Source organism: Spea bombifrons, chromosome 2 (assembly GCF_027358695.1).
Source record: "Spea bombifrons isolate aSpeBom1 chromosome 2, aSpeBom1.2.pri, whole genome shotgun sequence".
In the NCBI taxonomy this organism is placed as follows: Eukaryota; Metazoa; Chordata; class Amphibia; order Anura; family Pelobatidae; genus Spea; species Spea bombifrons.
Window position 1 is genome coordinate 26,629,391 of NC_071088.1, and position 26,398 is coordinate 26,655,788.

Genomic DNA, 26,398 nt, shown 5'->3' on the forward strand with positions numbered 1-26,398 from the left:
GCTTTTTACATTGCCATAAGTGTATAACGACAAGAAAAAGGTCAATTTGGAGGTCATGAAGGGAAGCATTGCTCTTATGGATGATGTCAACAGAAATAGGAATCAAAACGTACCATGTTATACTGTTTCTAGAACTAGTAAAATGTGTGACCTGTACTTATCAGCCATCACATTCAGCTTAACACAGAAACACGGAATTTGACGGCAGATAAGAACAATTCAGCCCGTCTAGGCTGCCCATTTTTCCTTATGAGATGCAGACCTTAATCAGTCCTTGGTCTCCATGCACATTACATAACCATCATATGGATCTTGCAAAAACAAATAATAGTCAAATGGCCTTAATGACTTTCTTAAGCGGACGTTTTCTATTTATCAGGTTTACACCAGTAAAAGAGATTTTCACATTCTGGCTGGGACTACAGGATATATAAATGTTAAGTTATCATTTGCTGATTTTGTAAGGTCTGATATAAGGAGAAAGGGAAGTATATACTAATCTGCTGCATTATGTGACCTACATAAAACATGCCTGACTCATCCAATAGTCACACTTAAATATATAATAGAAATTAATCTGTAGGCTTGAAAGTTTGCTCATCCAGCCCAAACTGTTCAGTTCCAGAGAGAATTCACACTTGTAGGCACTAGTCTCCATTCTCAATACCACCCTCCCAGCATACATACCTGGAAGTTTGGGTGCTTTTATAGGATATCCAAGAGGGACGCCAGGTTGCTGGCCACCATATGCACCAAATCCTAAAAAAAAATTGCAAGAGGCATTTAAAGCTTGTTTGCACCGTTCCTAGTAGGAGCTTTATCACTTCTCAGGTTGGACATTGTTACATTTTATATAGCAATAGCTAATTTTCTGTTAAAAAAGCTTATCTAGAAATAAGGTTCATTTTACTGTTTTCATTACTTTTATTTGGGACTACTGGGCACAGGTAATCAATCACACTTCAAAATTTCAGAGTTTGGTAGAAAGAATCCACCTGGTAGGTAAGTTAATTTTATTCAGAGTTTGGTAGAAAGAATCCACCTGGTAGGTAAGTTAATTTTTCATTAGTGAATCAGTTCACTTATATATCAGGCTACACGACACCGTCGTTTTCTCTTGATCTTTACATTTGCCTGCAGTTTGGTTAACCCAGATTTTACTGATGATGTTGTATTAACATGTTAGCAATCCCATTTGAAAAACGCCCAACACAAAATTGTACAGGCGCTTGAACAGTTAAGGGGTTACGATATTATGTTCACTTGTGAAAACTGTGAAATAACTTGTTGACATGAAGCATGGGAGTGTTGAACTTCCTTTGACTGCTCCCTTTCCCTGATATCTCCATGTTCAACATAAATCCATTATCCACACGCCAAGGGCCCCATCTCTTCCCTATAGTTTTATCTTTACTGGGTCCCTGGAGAGGACAGGGTGGTGTAAAGGAAAATACTGTGTGTTTTTGTCACTTCCTCATTTAAAAGCCCCTAAAGAAAATGACTTTGCTTGCTATAAGCACATCCTTGCATGTTTTGCTGAATCTCAATCAGTTGAAATACCCGATAGCAGACAGTTTCGCTGGCTTGCATAGAAAAAAATGACATCTTACGTGTACATACTTATTGACGGATACTTTTTATAATATTGTCACTGTGCCTGATATCCTTTGGATATATATTCTTATCATTATTATTTATATTGTTATTTTTTATAGTTTTATGTAGCGCCATCACATTCTGCAGCGCTGTACCGTGAAAACAAGTATTTAATACTATATATTTATATATAATAACTTGTTTCATATTATTTTGCATATTCCTGAGGAATTATGTGCTTGTATAAAAAGTGATTCTAGTACAAAGTCATAGCAACCATTGCCATACTCTTGGTGATTAGTGCATTCCATTGGTTGCTATGGTGATGAGACTACTTTAAAAACTTTGCACCAAAATCATGTTATATAGATAACCTTTAATATTCGTATAGGTAGAATAAAAAATATTTTTACAGGAGACGAGTACAGTAGTCATGGTATCTAAACTTTTTTTTTCTGATGCCTACAACACATTTTACTGACCTCTATCACATTCCCTTACAATGCTTGCTGTCTTGCCCCAATTATTAGTATTATGTTATTTTATGTCTGCAAAAAATCAAGTATAATGTTCGCAAAAAATGTTTACTAACCTGGAATTCCATTTAACAGGCCACCACCTGTGGAAAGAATCAGACATGAACATTTCACATACCATACCACCCAATATCAGACTCAACCGAACTTTCTGACGCTTCTATAAAATGTTATACACGTCTTGTCTTTAGGTTTGAGAGAATAGATGTTATGCATGTGTGACATTTATCACAATGCTACATTATTATACTGGATTTATTAAAACAAACAAAAAAGTGCACAACTATGTGAATTGTAAATCTGATATTAAATATTGGTGCTTACAGGGTCTGACGCTGAATACCCCTATTCTAGGGCGTTTGCCAACCTCAAATTTCCAGATGCTACACACGTTTTATATTTTTGGATTGGTTTATTTAGAGAGAGATCGTTTGTTTAGTTGGGGCAAAGGCTTTGTAGATAATTATTTGATGCCGTTAATTCCAGTCAGTATGACTAAAGCAGGGTTGTTATTTAAAGGAGCGTAATAATCAGTGCATCAGAGAGGCCACACTCTTTCACATTCATATAAAGACTTTTTTTCATTGGCTTATTTATAATTTTACCTAGTTGTCATATTTAAATTACTTTTCAAATATATATTGCAATGTGTAGGGCCCAGTGAATTGAACTTGCAAAAATGATATATTAAAGGCTAAAAAATAATGTCATATCATCGCACAAAGTGGGCAGCAACAATGGAGGTAAGTTTTGGAGGAGGGCAGCCGAGGCGCTATCCTGGTTTAAAACCCAACCACAATGCATCACTGAGGCTGACATGGCAAATAGAAACAGCTGACACGAAGAACAGAACTTGAAGGGCAAACCTGGCGCTTTCTGTTTCACTCCGGTTCCTGTTGGCACACCAGGAAGAACACCAACTCCAGGGTATCGTACTCCTGTAATAAGAGCAATTATTCATTTTTAATAAACAATAATAACTACAAATTGAATGAGTTACCAATTGCAGTAATAAGGCAGGGTACTATAGTACAGCAATAGCAAAGCTTTAATGTATAACACTATAACTGACCTGTTCCTGGTAACACTCCTCCAGGGAAGACCCCGGGAATTCCAGCACCTGTCAAGGACACATGAAACTATAGATCAAAGTCTTCTTCACTTAAATATTAAAACTTTGAAACACAGCTCAGTGACACCACTAAATGCAAATCACATTACCAAAGGCATGCTTGGTGGATACCTTTGTAGGGTTACCAAGTTTTCAGTAAAAATAATTTAATACCATAATAAAGAGAATATATAATAAAATAATCACATTAGATATGTAACAAACCCTATGTAAAACGCTTGTTAATACTGGGTCTTCATTTAAAATAAATATGCCTTAAGTACTTCAAATGTGGTAACTATGCCCAAGTCACATACCTGGCAGTTTTCCTGGCTTTCCTCCTGCTCCTGGCTGGCCACCAGTCTGTGGAACTACTACTCCTGAGAGAGAAAACAGATAGATGTATTAGTGTTTTGGCATTGGAGAATTAGGAGACAATGGTCTCAAACCACCGTTCACAAATACATGCATCCAAATTAATAAATTACCTGTGGTCACTCCTGGAATAACTCCACCAGCACCTTCAACAAGAGCAAATTATACATTTTTAATTTTTATATTTTAATATTTGCACCATGACAACTTGCTGCCTAATCATTGCCTTGTGTAGTGTTTTCTCTAGCTATCTGAGGTTATTTCCCCGATCATTAATAAGTGTTATCATAGCAAATCCACAATAAAACCCTTGCTCTGACAAATGTTTGCGTAATTTAGGAGCCATAAAATGTTACTCAGGAGATAAAGAAATGTTCCAGATAATTAGGTGTCTAAATAATGTTTCAGAATGGTGAAGTTTGGCAAAATAGTACTGTGTGAATAATAGGCATTAGACAGCACTAACCTGGTACCAGACCACCAGGAAATCCACCGGGAACTCCACCGGGAACTCCACCAGGAACTCCACCGGGAACCCCACCTGGAAAAGGAGCAAAATACTGTACATGTAAAAGATTTTGATCATTTTAATACTTGGGCACTGTGAAGACTTGCTGCCTAATCACCACCTTGAACACCATTTACAGTATATAGCATCAAACATACATGCAAATCACACACCAAGCTAGATGTGTATAGTACATAAACAAAAAGACATGTGGCACAAGACCTGTAGGTCTAATTGAAACTTTTTATTAGTAAATTGGCTATTTGAGAGTATTGGCCCAATCACCAATAACTGTAATCATCCCTGGGTTTGACAAATGTTAGCAAAATATAGTTACTCGGGAGCCAAGAATGAGATAAACACGCATGCTTGGGATAATTAGGTGTCTTAATAAGGTTTAAGGATGCTGAGGTTTGTCAAAATAATACAGCAAGTATAATAGGCATGTCTAAAATAGCACTAACCTGGTACAAGACCACCAGGATATCCACCAGCAACTCCACCTGAAAAAGGAGTATAATATATGTAATATAATTTTAAATAATTTTTTGGGGCCCAAACCACATAAAATACTCATGGAATTAAAGGGCCACAGAGACTGTCTACATTAAATGTCTCCATCTATTTACCTGAATCTTCCCCAAATACATATTGAGTGATCTATAGAATACCAGGAACATAGATAACAGCTACTATCACTACTTTCCACTCAAGCTTGTAACTTGAAATGACCACTAAAAACCATGTATTCAGAGAAACATACTACCTACCCTAATGTCCTCAAACTGTATCCTGAAACCATTTCATCTCCCCACCTTCGAGATCTGCAGCCACCGACTCCTCCACATCACCCTTACTGCAATCAAATTATCCTCACCTTCTGTTTTATTCCCCTACACCTACTAATAGATAGTAAGCTCACAAGAGCAGACCCTCTCCTCCTTCTGTACCCGTATGTCTTGACGTATGTTAATGTTACTGTTAATACTGTATATTGTATATTGCTACAGAATCAGCCGTAGCTCTAATAAATAAATGAAATGTAATTAAGTATCAAAAGCATGCAAAGTTATACAGAAGTCGCAGCGCTCCTTGCACCGTTCCACTTGGGTACAATCCTGGTATTGTTGCTCCTATCACAGTGACAGCACAGTAACACAAATTACAGCATTATAGACCAAATGGGTTGTGCAATTGCTGTTAAATGATTACGGGGTAGCATTTAACTAGAAATAGCTCATTTAGAAACAATTGTTCCTACCTGGCAATTTTCCTGGTTTGACTCCTTGAACTCCTGCACCACCTTGTAGAAAGATCAGGGAAAATATTAGACTTACCAATATAGTTTCTTTGACTGTAACAAAGATAATTAAGTATACAGATACAGCATTAACCTGTAAAATTAAATAAAGCCAACCCCAATCCTCATACAATCTGTGTCGATCACCAATTAACTTGCTTCTTTTTTTACGACAATGGCAGAACCACATAATATACTTCTTTGTAAGGTACAGGCATACATGCACACACAGTTTACACATGTTTAACATTTTTCATTAAAAGCCCATTAGTTTGCTCCGGAGTTTAGCGCACCGCTCTACTGGAATGGATCCATCAATAGTTCAATGAGGATTAGGTGAGACAGAGCTGCCAGGAGACAGTATCTGCTGTGAAAGTAACGGAGTAGCATATTTAATCGAGACATTGCTCTTTTAACTGAATGAAAGGGTCCAGTTAAGTAAACACTATTTTGTCCCAGAATGCATGCTTTTAAGCAGTTTGTTTTAAGTTGTTTGATTTATTAGATTAGCGCCTTTCCATTTTAATTACTGCTACTCCCCATCTAAATTTAGGGTGGTCTTTCACAGTTAGCTAGCTTAACTATATATCTATTAATTTCCCCATCGGAACACTTTGATGGATAGATCTATGTTGTCATTGCTATTGGAGTTAGGGGATATTAATGCTTTATTGTTAACTTCTTGTAATTGTTGACTTCTTGGAAGAAAGGTTAATACTGTGATTTGAGCTCTCGTTGAATTCCATCCACAGTTTGTAATACGGAATCCTTTTATCAGCACACATTTGTAATTCTTTCAAGAAGTGTAATGATCTGCTCTCGCCCAATAATTACAGCAGATTTAAAATAATGCGCTCAAGTAAGTGCAAGATAAAAGCCAGGAAACAGGCAATAGCCAAGAAAAACAGTCCACAATGGCAAAGGCTGATGTCAACATGAACTGACTAACCATTTCCAATGTTTTTTCTATTGGGATGAATAAACATGCATTTTAATTTTCTTTTGTATAACATTGTTTTACTAAGGTTTATCAGATTAAGTTTGAAAATATCGAGATTATTTAATGGCTGTGTAACACAGAGTACAGAACTCCGTTTTCTAAACAGTTTGACCATTTAAGTAATCATGTCACCCCTCACCATTCTAAATGGAACTGCTCCAAAACCATTAGGGCACACTTCAAATGGATTTCTAAGAACTTTTTTCTATGTGACATTCAAATACGGTATAGGGCTGCCATTGCCCATTTAATTAAGGAATCAGTGAAGTCAACTATGCACAAAGCATAGTGCTTCTCATATCATTATTATTCTTTGGTATATGGGAGGCCAATGTATTATTTGTATATTTAACTTTTATTATAAGTTATATTATTATTGAAACGCTATGTAGATTGTGATAGTGTCCCGTACAGCCCCAACAGTGAAGAATGCATATTAAAGTCCTTTATAATACTAAGGCCTCCTGGATCGATTGATCGGCTGAACACATCTTCAGCATGTTAATAAGATGGAGGGGGGGTGGGGTGCATGAGATGCTTCCATGCATTTCCAAGGCAGGAAACCCCCCCCGAAACTTAGCAATTTAATGTTACATGTTGATGGACTATTAATATTTAAAATCTATGATGTGTTGATTTTGTGTCCAGACAAGACAACACTCCTCTCACATCTGGAAGAAGCAGTGCTTAAGGGATACAATCAAAGCAAAATCTTCTGGCTCTCCCTAATGCTGTCTGTTCTTAAAAACAGCTGGCAGCCTTGAAGTCCCTGTTGGCTAAATGGTTTCTGTGACATCCTTCTATCAATAGGCTGAATCCGCCAGCTGCGGAGCAATCTTGAACTAAAACTGGAGAAGAGTTTGACAGAGCCCCAAAACTTAGAGATCTGTGTCTCATTATCTCTGTTCTGCAAGAGGTGGCAAAACTAGGGTGACAGCAAAGGTCCATTTTTCACAGAGCACATAAACGTTTCCAACATAGCTGACCAGCACACGACAAGCCCGGTCCGGCTGTATGAGGGATGTGTGACTTGGTAACTGATTCCGCAAAGCATCACTTTGTGCCTGTCAGCAACACATGAAATGTACGTGTATCCCTCAGAAAAATGGCCAGTGGGTTTTACCCGGGCACATCGTCACTGTCAAAGAAAAACAGCTGATGAGGCCATGTAGCAAGAACAGCTTTCTGTCCAGCAATGAAGATAAGACAAAAGAGTTTTCCCGTTTTTTTTAAAAGAAATAACAAAAATAATTGCACAAAATAAGGCTAGGGTATTTTAGATCTAAGCTGTCCAGATGTTGGTGGCTCTGTTGGTGGAAGCTACACCTCATTTTTTAATAATTCATATAGGTTACATTAAAAAAACCTTTATCGGTAATTAACCGATTAATTTTGTTTCAATAGATGGGAAAAAAAGATCTTTCTTGGAAATCTTTTTTCATAATGCATATGTTTTCTGCAATTTCACCCATTCTAACAGTTCCTAATGTGAAATGAAATGAGGCACTTAATTGCAAGTCTCGTTATTGTTGGACTTTTGTTCTTCCAAACAATATAACAAGTTCTTAAGGAGTTTGCCAAAAATACTGAGCAGTGCTTAAGGGATATCTGCCCCATTTTAAATACCCTTGAACTCCCCACTCTTCCACTCACACAACAAATATGTCATGTTGCTTACAAGCCAGAGGAGCTCAAAGAATTCCATCTGACAGTCCTTGGGAAGCTACAGAAATCTTAAATCAGGGACAATGTTTTCCAGTTGGAGAGCTCTCACTTTTCCCATATGGCAGCTTGGAAATTAACACTTTGAGCTTTTCAGGTTAGCTTCTCAAATTGGATTCTTAAGAGTATAACTGAACATAGCATTAATAGCAAATTTGGGGGTAGCATATCATTTAGAAGATTAGATTTGAAGCCAGATAAGTAATAATACAGAGATTAATGGTTTTTGTAAGCCGAATAAAAACCATTTGAATGTTTTATCTTAAATTAGTTTGTTAGGAACAGCTGGGAGTGAAATTGTTGGGAACTTTCACTCCGTCATCTGCACAGTGTCTTTGCATGTGCAGCTTCTTTACCATACCTTCTGACGGCTCTGCTTCTACCTGCTGAGCCCCGGGAGCACCTGGAAACGTACCCGTACTATTATTGTTATTCATGTTAAATGTCCATGAAGGATGTCTCTTGTCTAATGACTTGTCGCCATTTTGCTTCTGCTGTATTTGTGTTGAAATATTAGGTGTTTACAGAAGATGTAGACTACCAACCCTCAGCTTTTAGTGGGCCTCTTGATGCTGAGACTCTTATAAGGATGCACAGCAACATCAAGAATAAAAATATGCAGGCTGGGAAAAATACCCGTGATATGATGAAATATACAGTAAATATAGAGTATATCATACAGTCTTATAGTTTTTGCTAACGGAGCTAAAAGCATAAGCTTACCCATTTCAGTGGGTGATAATATGTGAGGAAGCATTAAAAGCGTTGGATTCTGAAGAGTACAATCCATTAATAGCCTAAAACAGTGCATTCTGACTTTTAAATTCGATGGGTAGCATATCATTTAATTATAATAATACAGAGAATAATGATAAAATTTGATAAAAATTGAAGAAAAACAATTTAAATTAGTTTGTTAGTATCAGCCGGAGTGAAATCGTTTGGAACGTTCACTCCGTTACAGCTGTGTAACCACAGTCATCTGCACAGTGTCTTTGCATGTGCAGCTTCTTTATCATACCTTCTGACGGCTCTGCTTCTACCTGCTGAGCCCCGGGAGCACCTGGAAACGTACCCGTACTATTACTGAAACCATCCTGGACAAAAGCCCATGAAGGATGTCTCTTCTAGACTTAGCAGTCAAATATTTACTTGTCATTAATTAATCATACCATCCAATATACTTGCTTAAAGCAAAACACCCCAGCAAGGGACAACTTTACTTTATGGTGAATGGTCCATAACAGCAAATACTTACTACAATGCTTTCTTAATGCAAAATCCCACATAGTATTGTTGTAGGCTAGCTCTTTGTAATATAACTGGGACTTTGTGTTTGCCTAATATACATTTCTATGATTTGCTACTTATAATCTAAACCATTGGTTTACAACTCCAGGCCTTATGTTCCACACAGAGGTCACAATTGTTGAATATACCATCGTTAGCACATACATCTGATTATATGACACACTAAATTACTTGTTTTCAGGCATCGGATTAAGGACTATTATTTGCCTCACAGAACAGGTTAGGTGTAGCCAATTCATTGATAAATCTACAGTGCTTACCAACTCCTCCGACACCACCAACACCAGTTCCAAGGCCTCCGTAACCTGAAAAGGCACCATAAATAATTACACACTTCAGAATAGGTCCTACTTGAATATACATTATAATGGCTAGATCAATACGCAGGGGACTGGCAATTCATAAAGGGATGTTCAGGTTATGATTATGTACGGTTTGTGCTAATGCTGCAATGGTTACTAAAATGAATGACTTTAATGCTTGTGTGAAGGCAGCAGATAATTCTATAGTTCTATCAACATAATATTGTCGCACACTAGACAACCTATTTGTTTGCCAATATACATATCTAGTAGGTTCTACCTATAATGTAAACCATTATTTTTAACTCCAAGCCCGGAGGTCCACATGTCACAATCGTTGGACATGCCATCTTCAGCCAACTCAATGAAAAACACGTTAAATTACATCTTTTCAGGCAAGGACTTACAGAATCCATGGTTGTTTACCTGGAGTTGAAACCTAGATCTAATATAATATTGTTTGCCCCATGTGGCCAATTCATTGAAAATCTACTGTGCTTACCAGGTCCAACACCACCGACACCACCAACACCACCTACACCAGTTCCAAGGCCTCCATAACCTGAAAAAGCACCATAAATTATACGACTTCAGAATAAGTCCTCCATTAATATGCATTACAATGGCTGGATCAATATGCATGGGACTGGCAAGTTATAAAGGGGTTTTAAATGTAATTATAGCCGATTTGCAGTTTTGTTCACTTTTTAAATAGACATATCTAACCTGGTTTTGGAGGCTTTGCACCAGCTGCTAGACCACCAGCTCCTACGCCACCAGCACCATAGACACCAGTTCCAAGACCACCTGCACCATAGCCTCCAGCACCCACGCCACCAGCTCCGAGGCCACCAACACCTTGAAACCAGAGGCACAAAACTCATGAACATTACCGTATTTAGGTAAATAGGGTGATAGGTCTAATAATATATCATTTTTGTTGTTGTTGATACATCACAAAAAGCAGACAACCTGCCCAAAAATGCAGAACTACCTATTGGCTACTAACATTAATTGTAAGGTCTTCATAGCAATCCTTTTTCATTCTCATGTAATAATGAATGAGTTATTTGGTTTGCAAAGTGAAGTATCCTCTAACTGATGAGAATATTCAGTGTTGTACATTTAGTATTATAAGAGTCAACTGTTGGATTCCTGGTGCTATCTACAAGTTCCATGTAAGGTTGTCCATTTTTTGTTAGATAGAGAGAAAGCATCCATGTTGGATAGTTTGGATTCTACACACATATTTCTTTCTGAATTACACCATGGGGAACTCGATGAATGTTTAATTTAAACATTTAAACATCACTGTATTAAATATTTTGAACAGTGTCGAACTTATAATGCTTAATTATACTAGGAGGAGATGTTCAATTCAGAAGCCAACATGCTATTCAGCCTATGAACTCAGGGTGAAGACAAACATTGGAAAGTACAGGAGCCACAGCTGGCCAAGCTAGGCACACTGCTTAGTGAACCTCATCCCATTAGTAAAATGCCAGATGTTTGAAAAGCGCAGAATGAAAAGGAGATTGCTTCAGAGCTCTGGGGAAATACTGATTTTACTACCATAATCTGTGGACATTGCAAAATGTGTTGGGAGGGTTGTATAATAATCCATTATTTTGTATTTTGAAGTTATATGTGTTTCTGTTGGCTGAGCTACAAATGCTGGCCGGAATGTAGTATCCACGCAACACATACTTTACGTTTTCTCCGATCAAACGTTTGGGAATATTACAGTGTAAGTGCGTGCGTTATAAGCTTAGATATGTGTTTCTAATTACAATTATAATTTAGTATTTTTAGAGATATCTCTGTTGCTTATTAATAGTCGATCATTATTGGAAGTTCTCATTTTTTTAAATAAATCAAGAGTGACCTTGACTTTAAAAGGAAATACTTATGGAAAATTTATACTGAAGGCAAGTGACCAGATATCTTTTTTAAAAAAAACATATTTTCCTTAAAAAAAGTAAAGTAACATTAAGGAGCAATGATTTTAGTGTAATCCTATAGGATGTTGGTTAGGTAGCTAGTGGTAGTTAGTGGTAAAGTAGTTTTCCAGGTTTGATCAGGATCTATGGTCACTATTATATATTAATATTAATACAGCAAACAATTCTTCTTACCCGGTTTGGGAGGTTTTCCGCCAGGATATAAGCCTAGGTGACATGAAAAAAATGTAATGTAATTATAAAATGAAATTAAATACATACTAACGTACACAATGATCCATACCAACAGCACTAGTCATGCTTACACACAATATCTCTGTTCTCATACTCCTTAAAACATTACTGCCAAACTATTGGGTCTGCTCATACAGACTAGTATAGTTCCAAAACAAAATAAAACTACTTAAAATTAGGAAAGGGCAGTGGTGAACGTTCATTTATCTATGATTGTAACGTGATTTTTTGGAGTAGGGTAATTGTTCTTACATGAAATTAGGAGTTTGTTGGATGAATCATAAATTTATCACAAGGAAAAAGTGATAGAAATGTTCAATCATGGAGGCAACACATCTATATTGATTTTTGTATATTTGTTTAACTGGATTATATATATATTAACTCTGTTAGAATGTCACTCTGGTTAACCCTACAGCAAAGAATGAAATGCCTTTGATGTTAAATTAATAATAATTAATAATAAATACTGTTCAAGGACATTTGTTGCATTTCCTCATAGTTTTAGAGAACCTCAGCATTGCATTGTGTAGATTATAATGAACAATCAAAGGATTGTTCTTCTGAATATTCAGTTATTGAAGAAAAAGAGAAGCTACGGTGAATTCAGTGAACTTCCCATCTGCTTATTGTATCCCCAAAAACGTACATTACAAAGGATTTTATTGGGCTGTTTCAAGGGGAGCTTCAGGGGCAAATTTCACAATACCTTAATCAGCACCAAGAAGACTATCCAGAGAGAAAATTACAATCACACACGAAACAGCTGAGAAACGTAGTTATATAAATGTTTGCTAAAAGAATTATAGAAATTAAAAACAAGTAGTGTGACTTCAAAATTCAAGGAGAACAATAACAATAAGATACAGACCTGCACCTGCTCCTGGTACACCAGCTCCTCCCAATCCAGTCCCTAGCATCAAAAGAGAAAACAGACTTCAATCTGGAGTTCTCCGCTGTCTACGCAGAGATTTCCTAAAACAGTTATTACTATGATTCTTTTTTTGGTGACATTTAACTATGGAACTTGAGAGGATGGATTTGGACTCACCTTACCTTTGCCACTTCCTCCATATCATAAAAAGTTAGGTTTCTCTACCCAACTCCACATTCCTAACAAACCAACCAGCACAGATATTTGGCAATAGATGGTAGACTAAGATTCTGCAGGGCCCTGGACAATAGATTTTGCCTAACCTTGATTTCCTTTATTGTTAACACCCTTATGTCTATCACCTAGCCTTTCCTATTGCTTTTTGCCATGTTGTATGTGTATGACACCCATATGCATTTAACCCTCTCCCCACCCTGCCGCTCTTTGCCGGTCCTTTAATTTGGACTTTATTTAAAAGGCTCCCCAAGATACAATAATAGTACCTCTGTCACACATAAATTCCCTGTTCTTCCATCTCATTTCTCCTCAACCTCCTAATAAATTGTAAGTTCGGAAGAGCAGGGCCTACTTCTCCATCTGTGCCAGTATGTCTTGACTTGTATAACTCTTTGTATATTATCAATTTAAATGTTATTGTTGATTTTCTCTCATGGCAATTGCACTATGGAATCTCCTAGTATAGAATAAATGTAATACATTGCATAATTCAATTTAGTAAATTCAGTTTTTGTTTTACCTGGATATACCCCTCCTACCCCTGCTCCTGCCCCTCCTGGAAAAAATTGGCCTCCTACACCAGCACCAGGCACTCCTGTGAAAGGAGAAATAATGTTAACGCATGCCCGCAATAAACACGCAAATTAAAAGCACACATCTTGTCTATGCCAAAATCCAGCAGAACAATGAATTATTTAATGGTTTTCCAACTTTTATCCCTCAAGACCATTAGTAGTCCAGATTTTAAGGCCAACACATACATGTATGTTTGATTAATTGATTAGCTGCCTTCATTAGTGAGGTCCAAAACTTTTGGCAGGAAATGAATCTTGGAGGACTGAGTTGAATAGACCTTTTATAAGCGTGTGGAGGAAACCATACCTACAAAGTTAAAAGATATCTCCTATTTTTTTTACACAATTGCATTAGCGAAAACTAATACACAAAAAACAAAGCTGATCAAGCATAGTGATGGATTGAAATGTTCTCACGGGAATGCAGCAGGGTACCCCTGATAGTTATTTCATCTTCTTACATTTAGATCAGAGTTTAAACTAATTGATTTATTGGTTGGAATGATACAAGCTCCATATGTGTGTTTCAAGGTGAGTAGCTATTCAATAACAATTGTAAATACTGTAATTTTACCTATGTAACGGCATTTACAGATTAACGTAAGTAAGTCTCATGTATTAGAAATCCACCTTATGTCCATAATATGAGATCAGATATTTGAACTTTCTCAGGATATATATATATATATATATATATATATATATTCTTCCACATGAAGTGACTACCCTGTTGTTAAGTTGCTGATTATTGTTGATTTGGTTAAGACAGCCATTGTATGGGTGGAGTTAAGAGATATCCTTAGGTTTCTGCAACAAATCTTAAATTCTCTGAAATAAACTAGATATGTCTAGAATGATTATAATGATCATAAACTGAAAAGCACAAAGTATGGGTGTTTTCATTAACAAAGAAGTAGGTAACATATGGTAGACATAGTGTTCTCTCTTGTTATTTTACATAAAGCTCGGTCCCTTGGAAAAACAGTATAATAATTTTCTTTAGGAATTTTTTTAGTAATTGTAAGAGTACCTGTAAAAAGAGCATGCGATAAAACTTTGTAAAAAATCAAGTGGTATAAAACAAAAAGTTTTATGTAGTCCTTCTTTACCACTAGGTGCAGTTGGGAAAAGAGGGTGAGGTTGATCGAGCTTTATTTTTGAAAGCCCCAAGTCATGACGATCAGCAATATGCATTGTACATATATAAATCATTTGTTTGGGAAAAATGTGTTGGGCCAACATGTAAAAAAGTGTAGTCATATAATCTATGGGGACATTAGAGTTCTCTACGTCGGTTGGAAAAGCAGACAAAGAAGAAGAGAGTCGTAATCCATAAAACAGAAATAAAAACAGACAGTGGTTCCGGGGATTGACAAAATATGTCAATCCGTATGTGTCCATTGTTCAAAGTGTACATTCTTTTTTGTTCATAGCAATCTCATTACAAGAGATTTCCGTATAATATCAGATCCATACACATCCATTCTGGTGGTGTATACCCTGGGTTAACTGACACCATCCATGAGTATTTTTCTGTCCAAAACAAACAAATACTTTGGGTGCCTTTTACAATCATGACCTAGTGTTTCTTGTAAAAATGTGGAATTGCTCTGTTCTTAGAGTGTAACGTCATTATAAAGACATCCAACGGATGAACAGACATATTTGATATGTTGGAAATCAGTGATGCTAGGAAATATGTTTGCTTGAGTCTTTTCCAGTCTTTCCAAGGAGACATTCCTTCTTCCTATGAGTAGTTGTAGTAGGCGTACAAAAAAAATCCTCCTAGATAAAAGTGGTGTTCCAATTTGGGTAGAAACATTTAAATAGTATGTCATTGCTTATTTTTGTGTTTTGCAATAGTTTTGTTACCCAAGAAGCGAAAAAAACAAAGCAAATCATTACCCATTATCTTGTTAAACTTGTGTAGGTGCAATGCATGAGCATAACTGCTGAACTGAAGGTTAAATAGGGTAGTATAAATTGATGAAACCTGTAAATACTTCATTAAACACCAACAGATACGTAGTATCATTGCTCTGTAAAAACATGCTTGTCTATTGAGTCAATCCATGGTTATCATGGGAATCCCCTGATTCTCTTCGGTCTTTCAGAGTAGGTGAATGTGGGAAAGCATATGTTTTAATATCCTGATCTGGCCCAGGACTGAGGAATCTCTTCTTCTTCTTGGTAACATGTTTGACCTCATTACACAAAATACTATTGTTCAACATCAACTAAAGGGCTGAACCCTTCTGATTTATTCTAATCTAATTTAGCAAGGTTTCAAGTAATTTAAGACATGTTAGGATTAATCAAGTAATATTTTGCAGACCAATGTATGAGGAAATAGATTTATTTCAATATGCTCCATATGTCTCTCTAGAAAGGAACAGAGACTGCAGAGATGTTCCTCAAAGTAGGTTTTTGCTAATTGGTCAGATTTGTATTTTGATGGGCATGTTATTTTACATATAATGTTGATCACTTCGTCTCAAAATCCCCTAGTGTCCATATACTACCCAGTGTAATTGGAACATTCTACTATGTACAGTATAATTAGGACATTTTCCGTTACTTTCCTTCTATTAGGTCAGTGTTGTCAGGGCTTTAAAAAAACTTGGCAAGGCCTCTTGGGCATGTAAGGGTTAAAAGACTGATGTTCCTCAGCTGCGACAGAGTTAATACAAATAAGCACAGCCCCATATGAGAGGTGTGCATTTGATTAGCAGAGCCCTGGGGGAATTAAGAATTCCAGAACTGTTGATCTCAGCTGGAGAGGAATTTGGAGCGTGCTGTATCTGATACATGAGCGCCAGATCTCAGTGTAAGAGCGCCGGCCGTGGGGGAGCACTGCAACAGTACTGGCTCCAAGGCCGTTTGGTAAACAAACTGCAGTAGGGGAGCCATATAAATGATCTCAGGTGGTTCAATGAGAAGAGTGGCAATGGGGGGGCATCATTCATCATGTTCTAATGGCTTTAACAAATTAATAAACAAAAGAAGTCACATAAACTTCTTTTCAAACAGAAAGCCACACTGTTATCGTATAGATGTGCTTGATACTGAAATGGGTGATATGGTATGAGATTCATGTTGACTATGGAATTGGCAAAAAGTATACATTAAAAGAGAAGTATTAGTGTTTTAGGGTAACATTTTGGTGCAACAAACATAAGTTGTGCAAGAGAACTTAAAGGAGACAGCCCTGGGAGCCGCCTTGCGTCCATTTCTCCAGAAAAGAGGCTTACGGATGACTCCTAGTGTTGCAGCTGTTCATGTGACTGTTAGGTCTCAAGAAGCAATGACAGGATTGGTTTATTGTGCCAATATTTTTACGCCTACATTGAAGTGTACCTAAAAACAACATAACTTTATTCAAAATGGACTAAGACCCGTCTGAACAGACGCCAAGTTTTCAGAACTAAAAATGTAAGCAGAAATGGTTTTAAGGAATCCCAGTAAACACACACTGAGAAATGTTTTTTTTTGGTGTGTTTAGAATGTACTCAGGGGTATTTTCCATTGGGTAACACTTCATGTCTCCCCATGTTTTATTATTATTTAAAATATATTTCTTAATATCACACTATTGCTCATTTTACACCAAATAAAATACTTGATTACACAGTTTGCGAAATCTTAACAAAACTGTTTTGGAGAAATACATATGTATGTATATGTTGTGATGGTTCCTTAGATTTCTTAGATAGGAAAGAATAGAATGTCTCTTCACTATAACAGTTGTAATTAACATCTAAGGAACCTTTTCACTTAACATCTAGTGGGGTAACTTCAAATTGTGACAAATACCTCTTTAATTTAACATTCTAACACCCACAGTAAACACTAAGATTCAGAGTTGGAAAGGGAATAGGATTACCAGAATTACAATTCATTAAAGAGTTTGGGCAAGGAACAGAAGTCTTTTTTTTAGCTTGCATTTTCCTATCTAGCCACTGGGATGTCTAGAACAATATGGACGCATTTGGTGAAGGTATTTTCAACAGGACTACATCTTGAACGTTAAATGCATCGGTCAAATAAGTTTTAGGCCACTCTGGTTTAGGGCCCTTGGTTGAGATTGCCCCTGTGCTCAGCGGCATGTCCTGTACAGGCTAGGGTGACAAATGCTTTACCACCATGTAGTGATTACCCTATTGGGCTAACAGGGTCCCCAGTTCACTGAATGGGACATTTTGGGACTCCTTAGATCTCCCTAATAATTTTAAATTGTGATAGAACCAAATGGGACGCAATGGAATTCCACCATGTAAAAGACAACTCCTAATTTCTGTAAATTAATATATTAATAGTATTTTTTGCTACCCAGACACATTTCTGTTGCTCTATTTACCTTATAAGTTTGTCTTTACCATCTCTTTTCCATTCATTTTAGTTGCCTAAATCCCTCTTCTGTATCTGGTAGACACCTGGCACATTATGATGTCACCAAGGTAGCAGAACCTTCTCCAGATAGGCAATAAAGGAAGTGTAATAATATATACTTAGGAACTCCCTAAGTAGTTTTGTTTTACATGAGAAAAATGTAATTTTGTGCCATTGAAACATATTAGAGCCCTTTCTATTTTACTGGTTGCTCTTGTAAAAACATCTGGTTGTGCTTCCTAGTTTTGTAATAGCGTCACTTGGCACATGGAGCATTGTGAAGACCTCTATTTACTAGATGTAATGTAGCATAAATACCACAAAATTACATGAAATGTCATGGGTCGCTTTACATTTTCTAAATACCTCTATTAAATAGTGCATTCTTTGTCAGCAGTCTGTATAAAACTTATAACAACACAAATCTGGCAAGTGTACAGCAGTATAAATACCTTGCCAATGCTAGTCAAAAAACATCTCGGCACTATGTTAGATATATATAATGCGTATCCGTGGTATGTTTTAATAGGAAAATAGTGAATTCAGCCAAAGCATTATGTTGTTTCTCTTTTTGTTACAGCATTCTTTCACGGTTGTGGAAACTGCAACCAAATATGGAATTGCAGCTTTACTCCACTTTTATTATTATAAAAAGAAGGGAGTTCTCTTATTTCAGTTTATATGCATAAAAACAGCTCAGACTAAACTTTTTTTTTTTACAATCAGGATAATAAATCCAGTTAAAAACAGAAACGCAGCCTTAGCATGGAAAATTATTTAATTTCTAAATATAGTGTAATTACTACTTTACATAAATACCCTTTCACTTGCACTCATTTATTATGTTTATTGGAAGATACACAATGGTTTTTCAAGGGTTAGCTTTTCCTAAGCCTATTGGTAGAAGGACCCCTTATACTTCAAAATCCTACACGATAGGTGCTTTGTGTAGTTTTGACTGAAGGGAACCTGACTCTAGTAAGTATTGACTAATTAACTTGGTACAGACTCTGTTGATGAAAAGAGATTAAGTTACTTAACTTTATGGTGTTTTGCTGTTCTTGCATGGAAAGAGGATTTTCAAATTTATTCCAAATTAGAGGCTGGCACTGGAAAGCATTAGACTAATCAGATGGCATTTGCAGCCTAATTCCCTTGGTTAAAAGCACCGTTATTTTCCATCTGATTGTGATTAGCTGGAGTGTTGCCTTGTTGGAGTCAACACAATATTTTCTTTTGTTTTCTTATGTATCATATTGGTACACAAAATACTGTTAGTATGTAGTGTGTTAATGTGGTATCCATTGTGACTGTATTAGTAAATTCTATGTAATGAATGCATTGAGTGCTAGTGAGGTCTGCCTAGTTAGTGTGTGCCATATTGAGATTTTGGTGTAGACGTGTGTATATGCATGAGTATGTGTTTAACAATGCTGTGGATGAAACATGTTGAAAGGTATATTTGCTGAGCATGATTGCCCAATAGAGTAAGCTGGCTCCCTGATATGTGGCAGAAGGCCTAGGCTACAATATGCCACTGCAGATGAGATCAAGCCAGACTGAAACCAGTGCCTGCATGTGACGCTCCATACTGTGCTATCCACCATCCTATGCTCAACGTGTTATAAAGAAGCAGGCATGTGCCAAGAAGATCCCATTTAACAATAAGCAAAGAGTCTATTTACTTATCTACACATCATGCTAACAGGGTTATTAAGGTGCTTTAAAAACTTTAGCATTTTTGTAGACATACACATATTGCCATGTTGGCATTTTTTCTTTTGCCTGCTTTGTTATACCATGAGCAAACAAATTAATGGATATAAGAAACAGAAGTAGTTGCTATTAAAAGCCTGATTGGTAAATTGTTATTTTATTAATTATATGGATTACTGAAATATAATTGTTTACTGAGCATTTGTTAAGTAATCAGGATTTTTTAAATTACTTTTGTATGCCACTATAGCTCATTTAATCTGGAGTGTTGTGTCTGAACACATAACGAGACCAACTAGGCCTAGGACTGCAGGTCTGGGGGGAGAAGCAACTCCTGGAGCACTTCACCAGGAGCTGACCACCCTTGGCCAACTGGCCTCCCAAGCCTCTCAATGGGTTGGCTGGAAAGGTGAAAGAAACCGGCCCAGCCTTCAGGGGTCTGTGCAGACCAGTGAAGTAACTGTGTGGTGCCACCAAATATGGAGAGCTGGGATATGACATCATATATTGGTGTCCACAAAGAGGATGTGCAGAACACAGACGATGGACTCCTTCAGTAAGGTATGTCTGGAGGAGGGGTGGCAAGTGACAAGTATGCAAACAATGTGACACGTGACAAGTATGTAGATAGACTATATTGTAATACATACATGTTGGTTATATTATTCTGCAAAAAATATTTAATAATATTTTATGCATTGCTTAGGAATACTGAGCTATAAAATATAGTAATTCTGAAAAAAATTCTTGTATAATGCTACCAAGCGCATTAACTAACTTAATTTAGCTATCAATTCAAGTTATATTTAAATGAAATGTTGATTTAAGGAGTAATTTGTCCAAAGAGAGGGATTAGCAAAATTGAAAACACACTTTTTACAATCTTGTGCATGTGCCAGAGCTCTATCCTTGTGACAGGCTCACTTGAAAATACTGTGTTCTTAACCTTTCTCCTCCATGTAAGTATTTTAATGGATATCAGAGCATTGGATGATAGTGGCAGCAGGTGGGATCCATTTAACCTGCATCTTGGTGGGAAAGAATGACACTTGCTGCAGGGACTGGATTACTAAGAAAAAAGGTTGAAGGCATTGCTAGCATTATTGCATACCTGCCAACAGTCCCGAATTTGAAGGGGCAGTCCTGTTTTTAGGATCCTGTCCCATCAAATTCAGGTCTGCCCCAGCATAAAAATATTGCCTATGCACAATGCATTACACAGGCAGCATTGCGTTTAAACTGTCTATGTCTGAGACACACACACAGCAGAAATGCAGGGGGTGGAGCTTAAAGTAGGCAGAGCCAAACAGCTCTGTTGCATAACTCCACCTACTTTAGGCCCCACCCCTTTATGTCCTGGAACACCTGGAGCAAAAGATGGCAACTATGTTATTGTATATCATAGATAAGTAGCTTTGGTTTTGCAAACTACACGGAGGACTTCATTACATAAGAACACAGAATGCGTGCTAATTTTGTGTGCGTGTAATATTATCTGAATATTAGTATGGTTATTGAAAGGCAATAGCTCAGCTATGGAGTCCTTTCCTGTGAAGCACAAATCTGATCAGAATTCATTTTTCATCTTACACTTTTCAGCTTAATTTACATTCTAAAAAAACACTGTACTCGTTCATGCACATCAATGATAATTACTTTTTGGGGTCCATTGTGAAATCATGTAAGGTTTCTAGTAGGGCATTGTGACATTGTGCTATGATCACTCTGGGATTCTATTCTTTTGTAAGGCATAACATGTAACTGTATGGTGGAAGCGCGGTGACACTTTACATGACATCATAATGCATTTATAATACAGTGTTTAGTATTTAGCTAGCAGCATAATGTGGACTGTCATCATGCTGTGCTTGTTTCGCCAATAAACTTAATATGGTCTGTCAGCACTCTGTTGAGCTTAATGCTAAATGTATTGACAGGGGGTCTGAGCTGATGAACTGGAAACCCAACACCATATTGTATAATGATGACCTAGCTAGATAACAGAAGCATACAACATTGCATAGCTCTGCTGGCTAAATGTAGCCCCACACAATATGTTTTCCATAAGAATCTTGCTCAAAGTAAATCATATCAATTTGTACATTTGCTAGAATAATTAGCAGTAAAACAGTACGAAACTGCATGCAAATATACATCACTTTGTGGGTTTTAATGCTATCATGAGACTCATCTACTAAACCTGTCCCAAAAATGTAGATTAATAATGTATCACTTTTTTTTTTTCTACTCGAATATATTTTCCTTCGTTGTGATGTTTAGAAAATCTCTTGCCAAATCACATTCCAAATCTTCTGGAAAGGATATGCCTAAAATCTTTTAAAAGCACAACTGGGAGAAGGATCATGTATCGGAGTCTGCTGGATCCAAATCTGGTGCAAACATGGAGCAGAACTGTCAAAGTATTACATTGTTTGAGCTTCAATGAGAATGAATTTAGTGATTTTTGGTACTTATGTAGTCCAGCTTTGCAGCGGGAGATTGAAAAATTGTCGCCAGGGAGTCTAAGATATTAATAAGCAGCAAAAACTGGGCAGAGAGCTTGCAGATCCATTGAATATTACGTCGGAATAATGTTTTGCTGCTGTGGTTATTTCCAGACCTAGCCTTATGTTTGAATCTAAGCTCTTTCTAGCACAAAGAGCCAGCAGCACTTTTAGTAATTTTTGCTATCAAGTAGTATACAGGGCATGTGCTGGGTCCCGAAAGTTTATTCAACTTTTAGACATGACTCAATATTGGACAAAAGGCTTCAATATATTGTATAGTAATTATATATTATCTTCAAATATAATTAATTTGTACAGTGTTTAGAGTTAGCCTTCTTTATAATAGCTAAACCTTAACTTCTCTATTACCTAGGTTTCTTACCTGGCGAGTAAGCAGCACAATGACTGTAAGTAAGTCATATGTTTTGCAAAGGGTTAACACAATGTGCAGTATTACTATTATTAAACCCAGCCAAGTAAGGAAACCTTTTTCAGCATCTCAACCTGATCGTGATATGTGTGTTGACCCTGCGGAAATGCATGAACTTTGAACGTGCTATAGAAGCCTCAGGAGAAATGATCCACTAACCATGAAACACAGATCCATTAAAACGAGTGCCTCTACAAAACACATATTGGTTTACATTACTGATGCTCGTTTTTAACCCTTAACACTTGTGTGTTAAACAGGTGGCAAGTGTTAACATAAGTTAAGTTTTGCCTTATATCTATGGATCTTTAAGCGTGATTGTCAGAAGAACCTGATCATGAACAATTTATTTACCTAGTATGCCATAGGGAAAACCATATTCCACTGCTTATTCTGAATAACACATGCATTTGGAAGGTTGAATGCCTAAAACGTTTTCGTTCTTGCTGTCATATAAAGCATTTCTCTATTAACCCTCTGACGTTTAGACCTGTCATTCCCAATGTACAGAGCTGCAGAATATGATGGCGGTATATAAAACAATAAATAATAATAATATGGGAGATCTGTGCTGTAGGTATGCTGGTCCCTTCAGGAAGGAAGGCGTTAATGGCTCCAGCCTTTGCTTTCGTGTCAGATGGGAATGTGTCAGCTTTCACTTGTGAGTTAAAGCTTTTGCTTCCCTTGACAGAAAACATCTGGATTCTATGGTGAAACAGATCAACATACTACATTTCTATTGCAGTTCCACATAGTGTGCAGCTAAACCAGAGTATACTGTGGCCAAGAATCCAAACACGACCATATGCACAGACACTGTGCAAAAGATCTGAATATGCACAGACACTGTGCAAAAGGTCTGAATTGTGTAGATACCTGCATGGAAACCAGATTCACTAGAAGACATCTAAGCCAACAAGAGTATGTTCTTTGCGATCAAATTAATCAATATGAACAAACATGCCTTTATGTAAATGATCACATTATGTCACCAGAGCTAATTACGTTACTTAAGCCAAATGGACCAATACGCATTAAGTGTAGTGAATATAAAAAGCTTGCAGTATTCACAATCCAGCATTAATGTGAAAATGTACAGAATACATGAGACATTGATGGTAGACCCCAAGCATTTCGGGATGACCATTTATAAGGTTGCTAAAATGATTTTGCGGAGGTGGGTTGTGACTTATTTTTATGGTACCTGCTAAGACACTCAATTGTTGACAGTAGTCCTCTATGTATGAGAAAGGTGTGCTTACATGCAATATGGAAGCCTCTCATACTTTGGAATGTATAGCCATTCCTCCATGTAACTATCCATGTCTCTAGGTGTAGCAATCTCTTTATGGAATATTAATACACAGAGATGTCCACAGTTTATTGTGGGAAGCAATGAGCTTTGGAGATCAAGTGTATGGAAGAATCAGATTGGGACACAGTGTTCAAATGTGTGTTAATGTAAATGTTGAGTGTTGCAGGTGTAGTTTATGCATATATGTTTTTTTGTGTGGGTGAGAGCATATATTAATATGGACAGTGACTAATGGAAATAAATGTAAAAAAATATTAACCGCTCAGATATTGCATGCGTTATATGCTTACAGACATTTGGTGCTATTGCTCTTTACTTACCCACTTACTATCTAGGTAAAACTTTAATGAATTAACGTCAAGTCAAGTGGTATCAGATATGTCAAATCTGGGCAGATATCATTAGTTTAATGATTATAGCACCATATAGTTAAAAATAATTGTACATTGTGTTAGAATAAGACCTAAAACAACCTCTTATATCTATTATATTAGGAAATGTACAATCCATTTTATTATTATTCGCTCTAATAATGCAAAATATTATATATATATATATATATATATATATATATATATATATATATATATATACGGTATATATTATAGGACATACCCCTTTGTGCTTTGTATGGCATCACTTAGGGTTAAATTACAGAAGCACCTTTAACACAGGTACCCTTTTCTCAGGGCACAAGCTATTCAAATATCTTTATGCAGCCAGAATAATCTGTTTAGTTTGAATATCTGTCATAACATTCATTTTTATTGATGTGAGATCTTTATACTTTTGTCTGGGGTGACGGTTGTGATAAGATGTGCAGTGGAGCTATGGTGGGAACTTGGCATTTGGTATGGTCAGTGTGGTGTCAGGATCCAGTGTGTCGACATGCAGGGTGTGATTTCCTATACAGCATTTTTTTTGGAGAGTGTATAGTATACTTAAGGGGTGAGGTCAAATCCTAATTTTTGTAAGGTAAGGTGTTCAGCACTGCATAGACCAGGAATAGCTGCTATTCCAATCAGTGTAGCAGCGGAGGATTTGTAGATAAGAAAAACACAAGGGGTGTTGGATTTCGAGAGGGGTGTGTGCTACATTAATTTGAAATCATATGCTGGCACTCTGCTGACTCTCTGTGTGTTACAACAGCTTGCCTGCATCCATCACCCATTAAGGTTCCCACACACTGTGACATGATGCTATGGAGTATCCTCCTCAAAACTGGTACTGAAGGACACTCGTCACATTAAGGTGCACAGACTTTCTGCACTAAACAGGTTATTGCAATGATGATGGCTATCTCTGACAGCGTACCAATGGACAAAGTGGATCCATCACTTCTGCTATCGTACCTCTCTCTGCTGTCTTCTAGATAATGGCAGTGATGTTGAAGCCAAAAAGGTAAGCTCAAGTGATGCTCATCAGAGCAACCTGTCTTATTTCTGCTTAGAGCAAATGCTAAAGCGCAGAATGGGGTAACTTGCTTTAAACTGCAAAGCCAGGCCTGGGCACAGCATATATAACAGACAGAGGGCAAAGTATAAGTCCACTTACCTCCTTGCAGAGTAGTATGGCAGAAGGCAAGCAGCAGGAAGATGCTCCTCAGAGCAGCGGCAGGCCGTATGCTCTCCATGTCTCACAATGCCCCCGTCCCCTCACACATGCTGGGTTTTATCCCGCCGCTAAGCTCACATCCCCAACGAGGGAGGGGCGGCAAGAGACACGACGTAATTCCAACATTGCCAGCAGCCAACCCCCCACCCCTATGATTATTGGTAGAGGAGGGGGGAATATTTTATTTTGTTTTGTTTCTTTTTTTCTTTCCTTTTTTTTTTCATTTTTCTTGGCTGACGTTACCTTATTCTGGCTGAAATAGACATGGGAGCTGAGCCAGAGGGGGGGGGGTGCCTAATTCTCCTTTCTGTGTTTATCTGTCTCTCCGTATTCTCTGTCTGTCTGTCTCTTCCTTCTCTTCACAGAGAATTTATCAAAGTTTTACTTCTTCGGCTGTACATCGAGAAAAAAAAAAAGATTTCCAGACTTATCAATGAACTCATCCCGTTTATTGCAATGGGGAAATGTGCAGGTGCAGGACTCACAGAGGAGAAGAACAGGAACGTCTAGTGTTTTAAGATTTCTTATGGTGTATAGCAGTGCTTTGCCTTGGGGAGGATGTAAACCAAACCAAGAAAAGTTCTCTTTGTAGCGTATTGAGAGAATGAAGTCTTTTGGCTCAGTGGGGTTAAAATGTTAGGTATATGGTATTTATCTTCTGTAACACAATTCAGTAGAGATGTACATTTCTACACAGTAATATTTTATGAACACAATGTATACGGCTGCCAGGATCACATTTCTTACTGTGCATAGTATGTTTCACATTATAATGTTAAGTGTTT

The 26,398-nt window shown here is 37.1% G+C and overlaps 1 protein-coding gene across 1 annotated transcript in view; it reads right to left on the reverse strand.

Annotated features, from left to right (window-relative positions):
* ELN (elastin) overlaps positions 1–25,681 on the reverse strand; it is a 43,672-nt gene extending 17,991 nt beyond the window's left edge. Inside the window, exons 1-18 of the mRNA XM_053455867.1 lie at positions 25,554–25,681; positions 13,588–13,662; positions 12,828–12,869; positions 11,897–11,929; positions 10,488–10,619; positions 10,264–10,323; positions 9,720–9,764; positions 9,170–9,211; positions 8,510–8,551; positions 5,388–5,429; positions 4,591–4,629; positions 4,085–4,159; positions 3,732–3,764; positions 3,561–3,623; positions 3,205–3,252; positions 2,999–3,070; positions 2,189–2,215; positions 688–759 (exon numbers count right to left, since the gene is read on the reverse strand). Coding sequence (XP_053311842.1) covers positions 688–759; positions 2,189–2,215; positions 2,999–3,070; positions 3,205–3,252; positions 3,561–3,623; positions 3,732–3,764; positions 4,085–4,159; positions 4,591–4,629; positions 5,388–5,429; positions 8,510–8,551; positions 9,170–9,211; positions 9,720–9,764; positions 10,264–10,323; positions 10,488–10,619; positions 11,897–11,929; positions 12,828–12,869; positions 13,588–13,662; positions 25,554–25,632 — 1,021 coding nt within the window. The 5' untranslated portion in view covers positions 25,633–25,681. The remainder of the gene's footprint in view (positions 1–687; positions 760–2,188; positions 2,216–2,998; positions 3,071–3,204; positions 3,253–3,560; positions 3,624–3,731; positions 3,765–4,084; positions 4,160–4,590; positions 4,630–5,387; positions 5,430–8,509; positions 8,552–9,169; positions 9,212–9,719; positions 9,765–10,263; positions 10,324–10,487; positions 10,620–11,896; positions 11,930–12,827; positions 12,870–13,587; positions 13,663–25,553) is intronic.
* Positions 25,682–26,398: the final 717 nt, after the last annotated feature.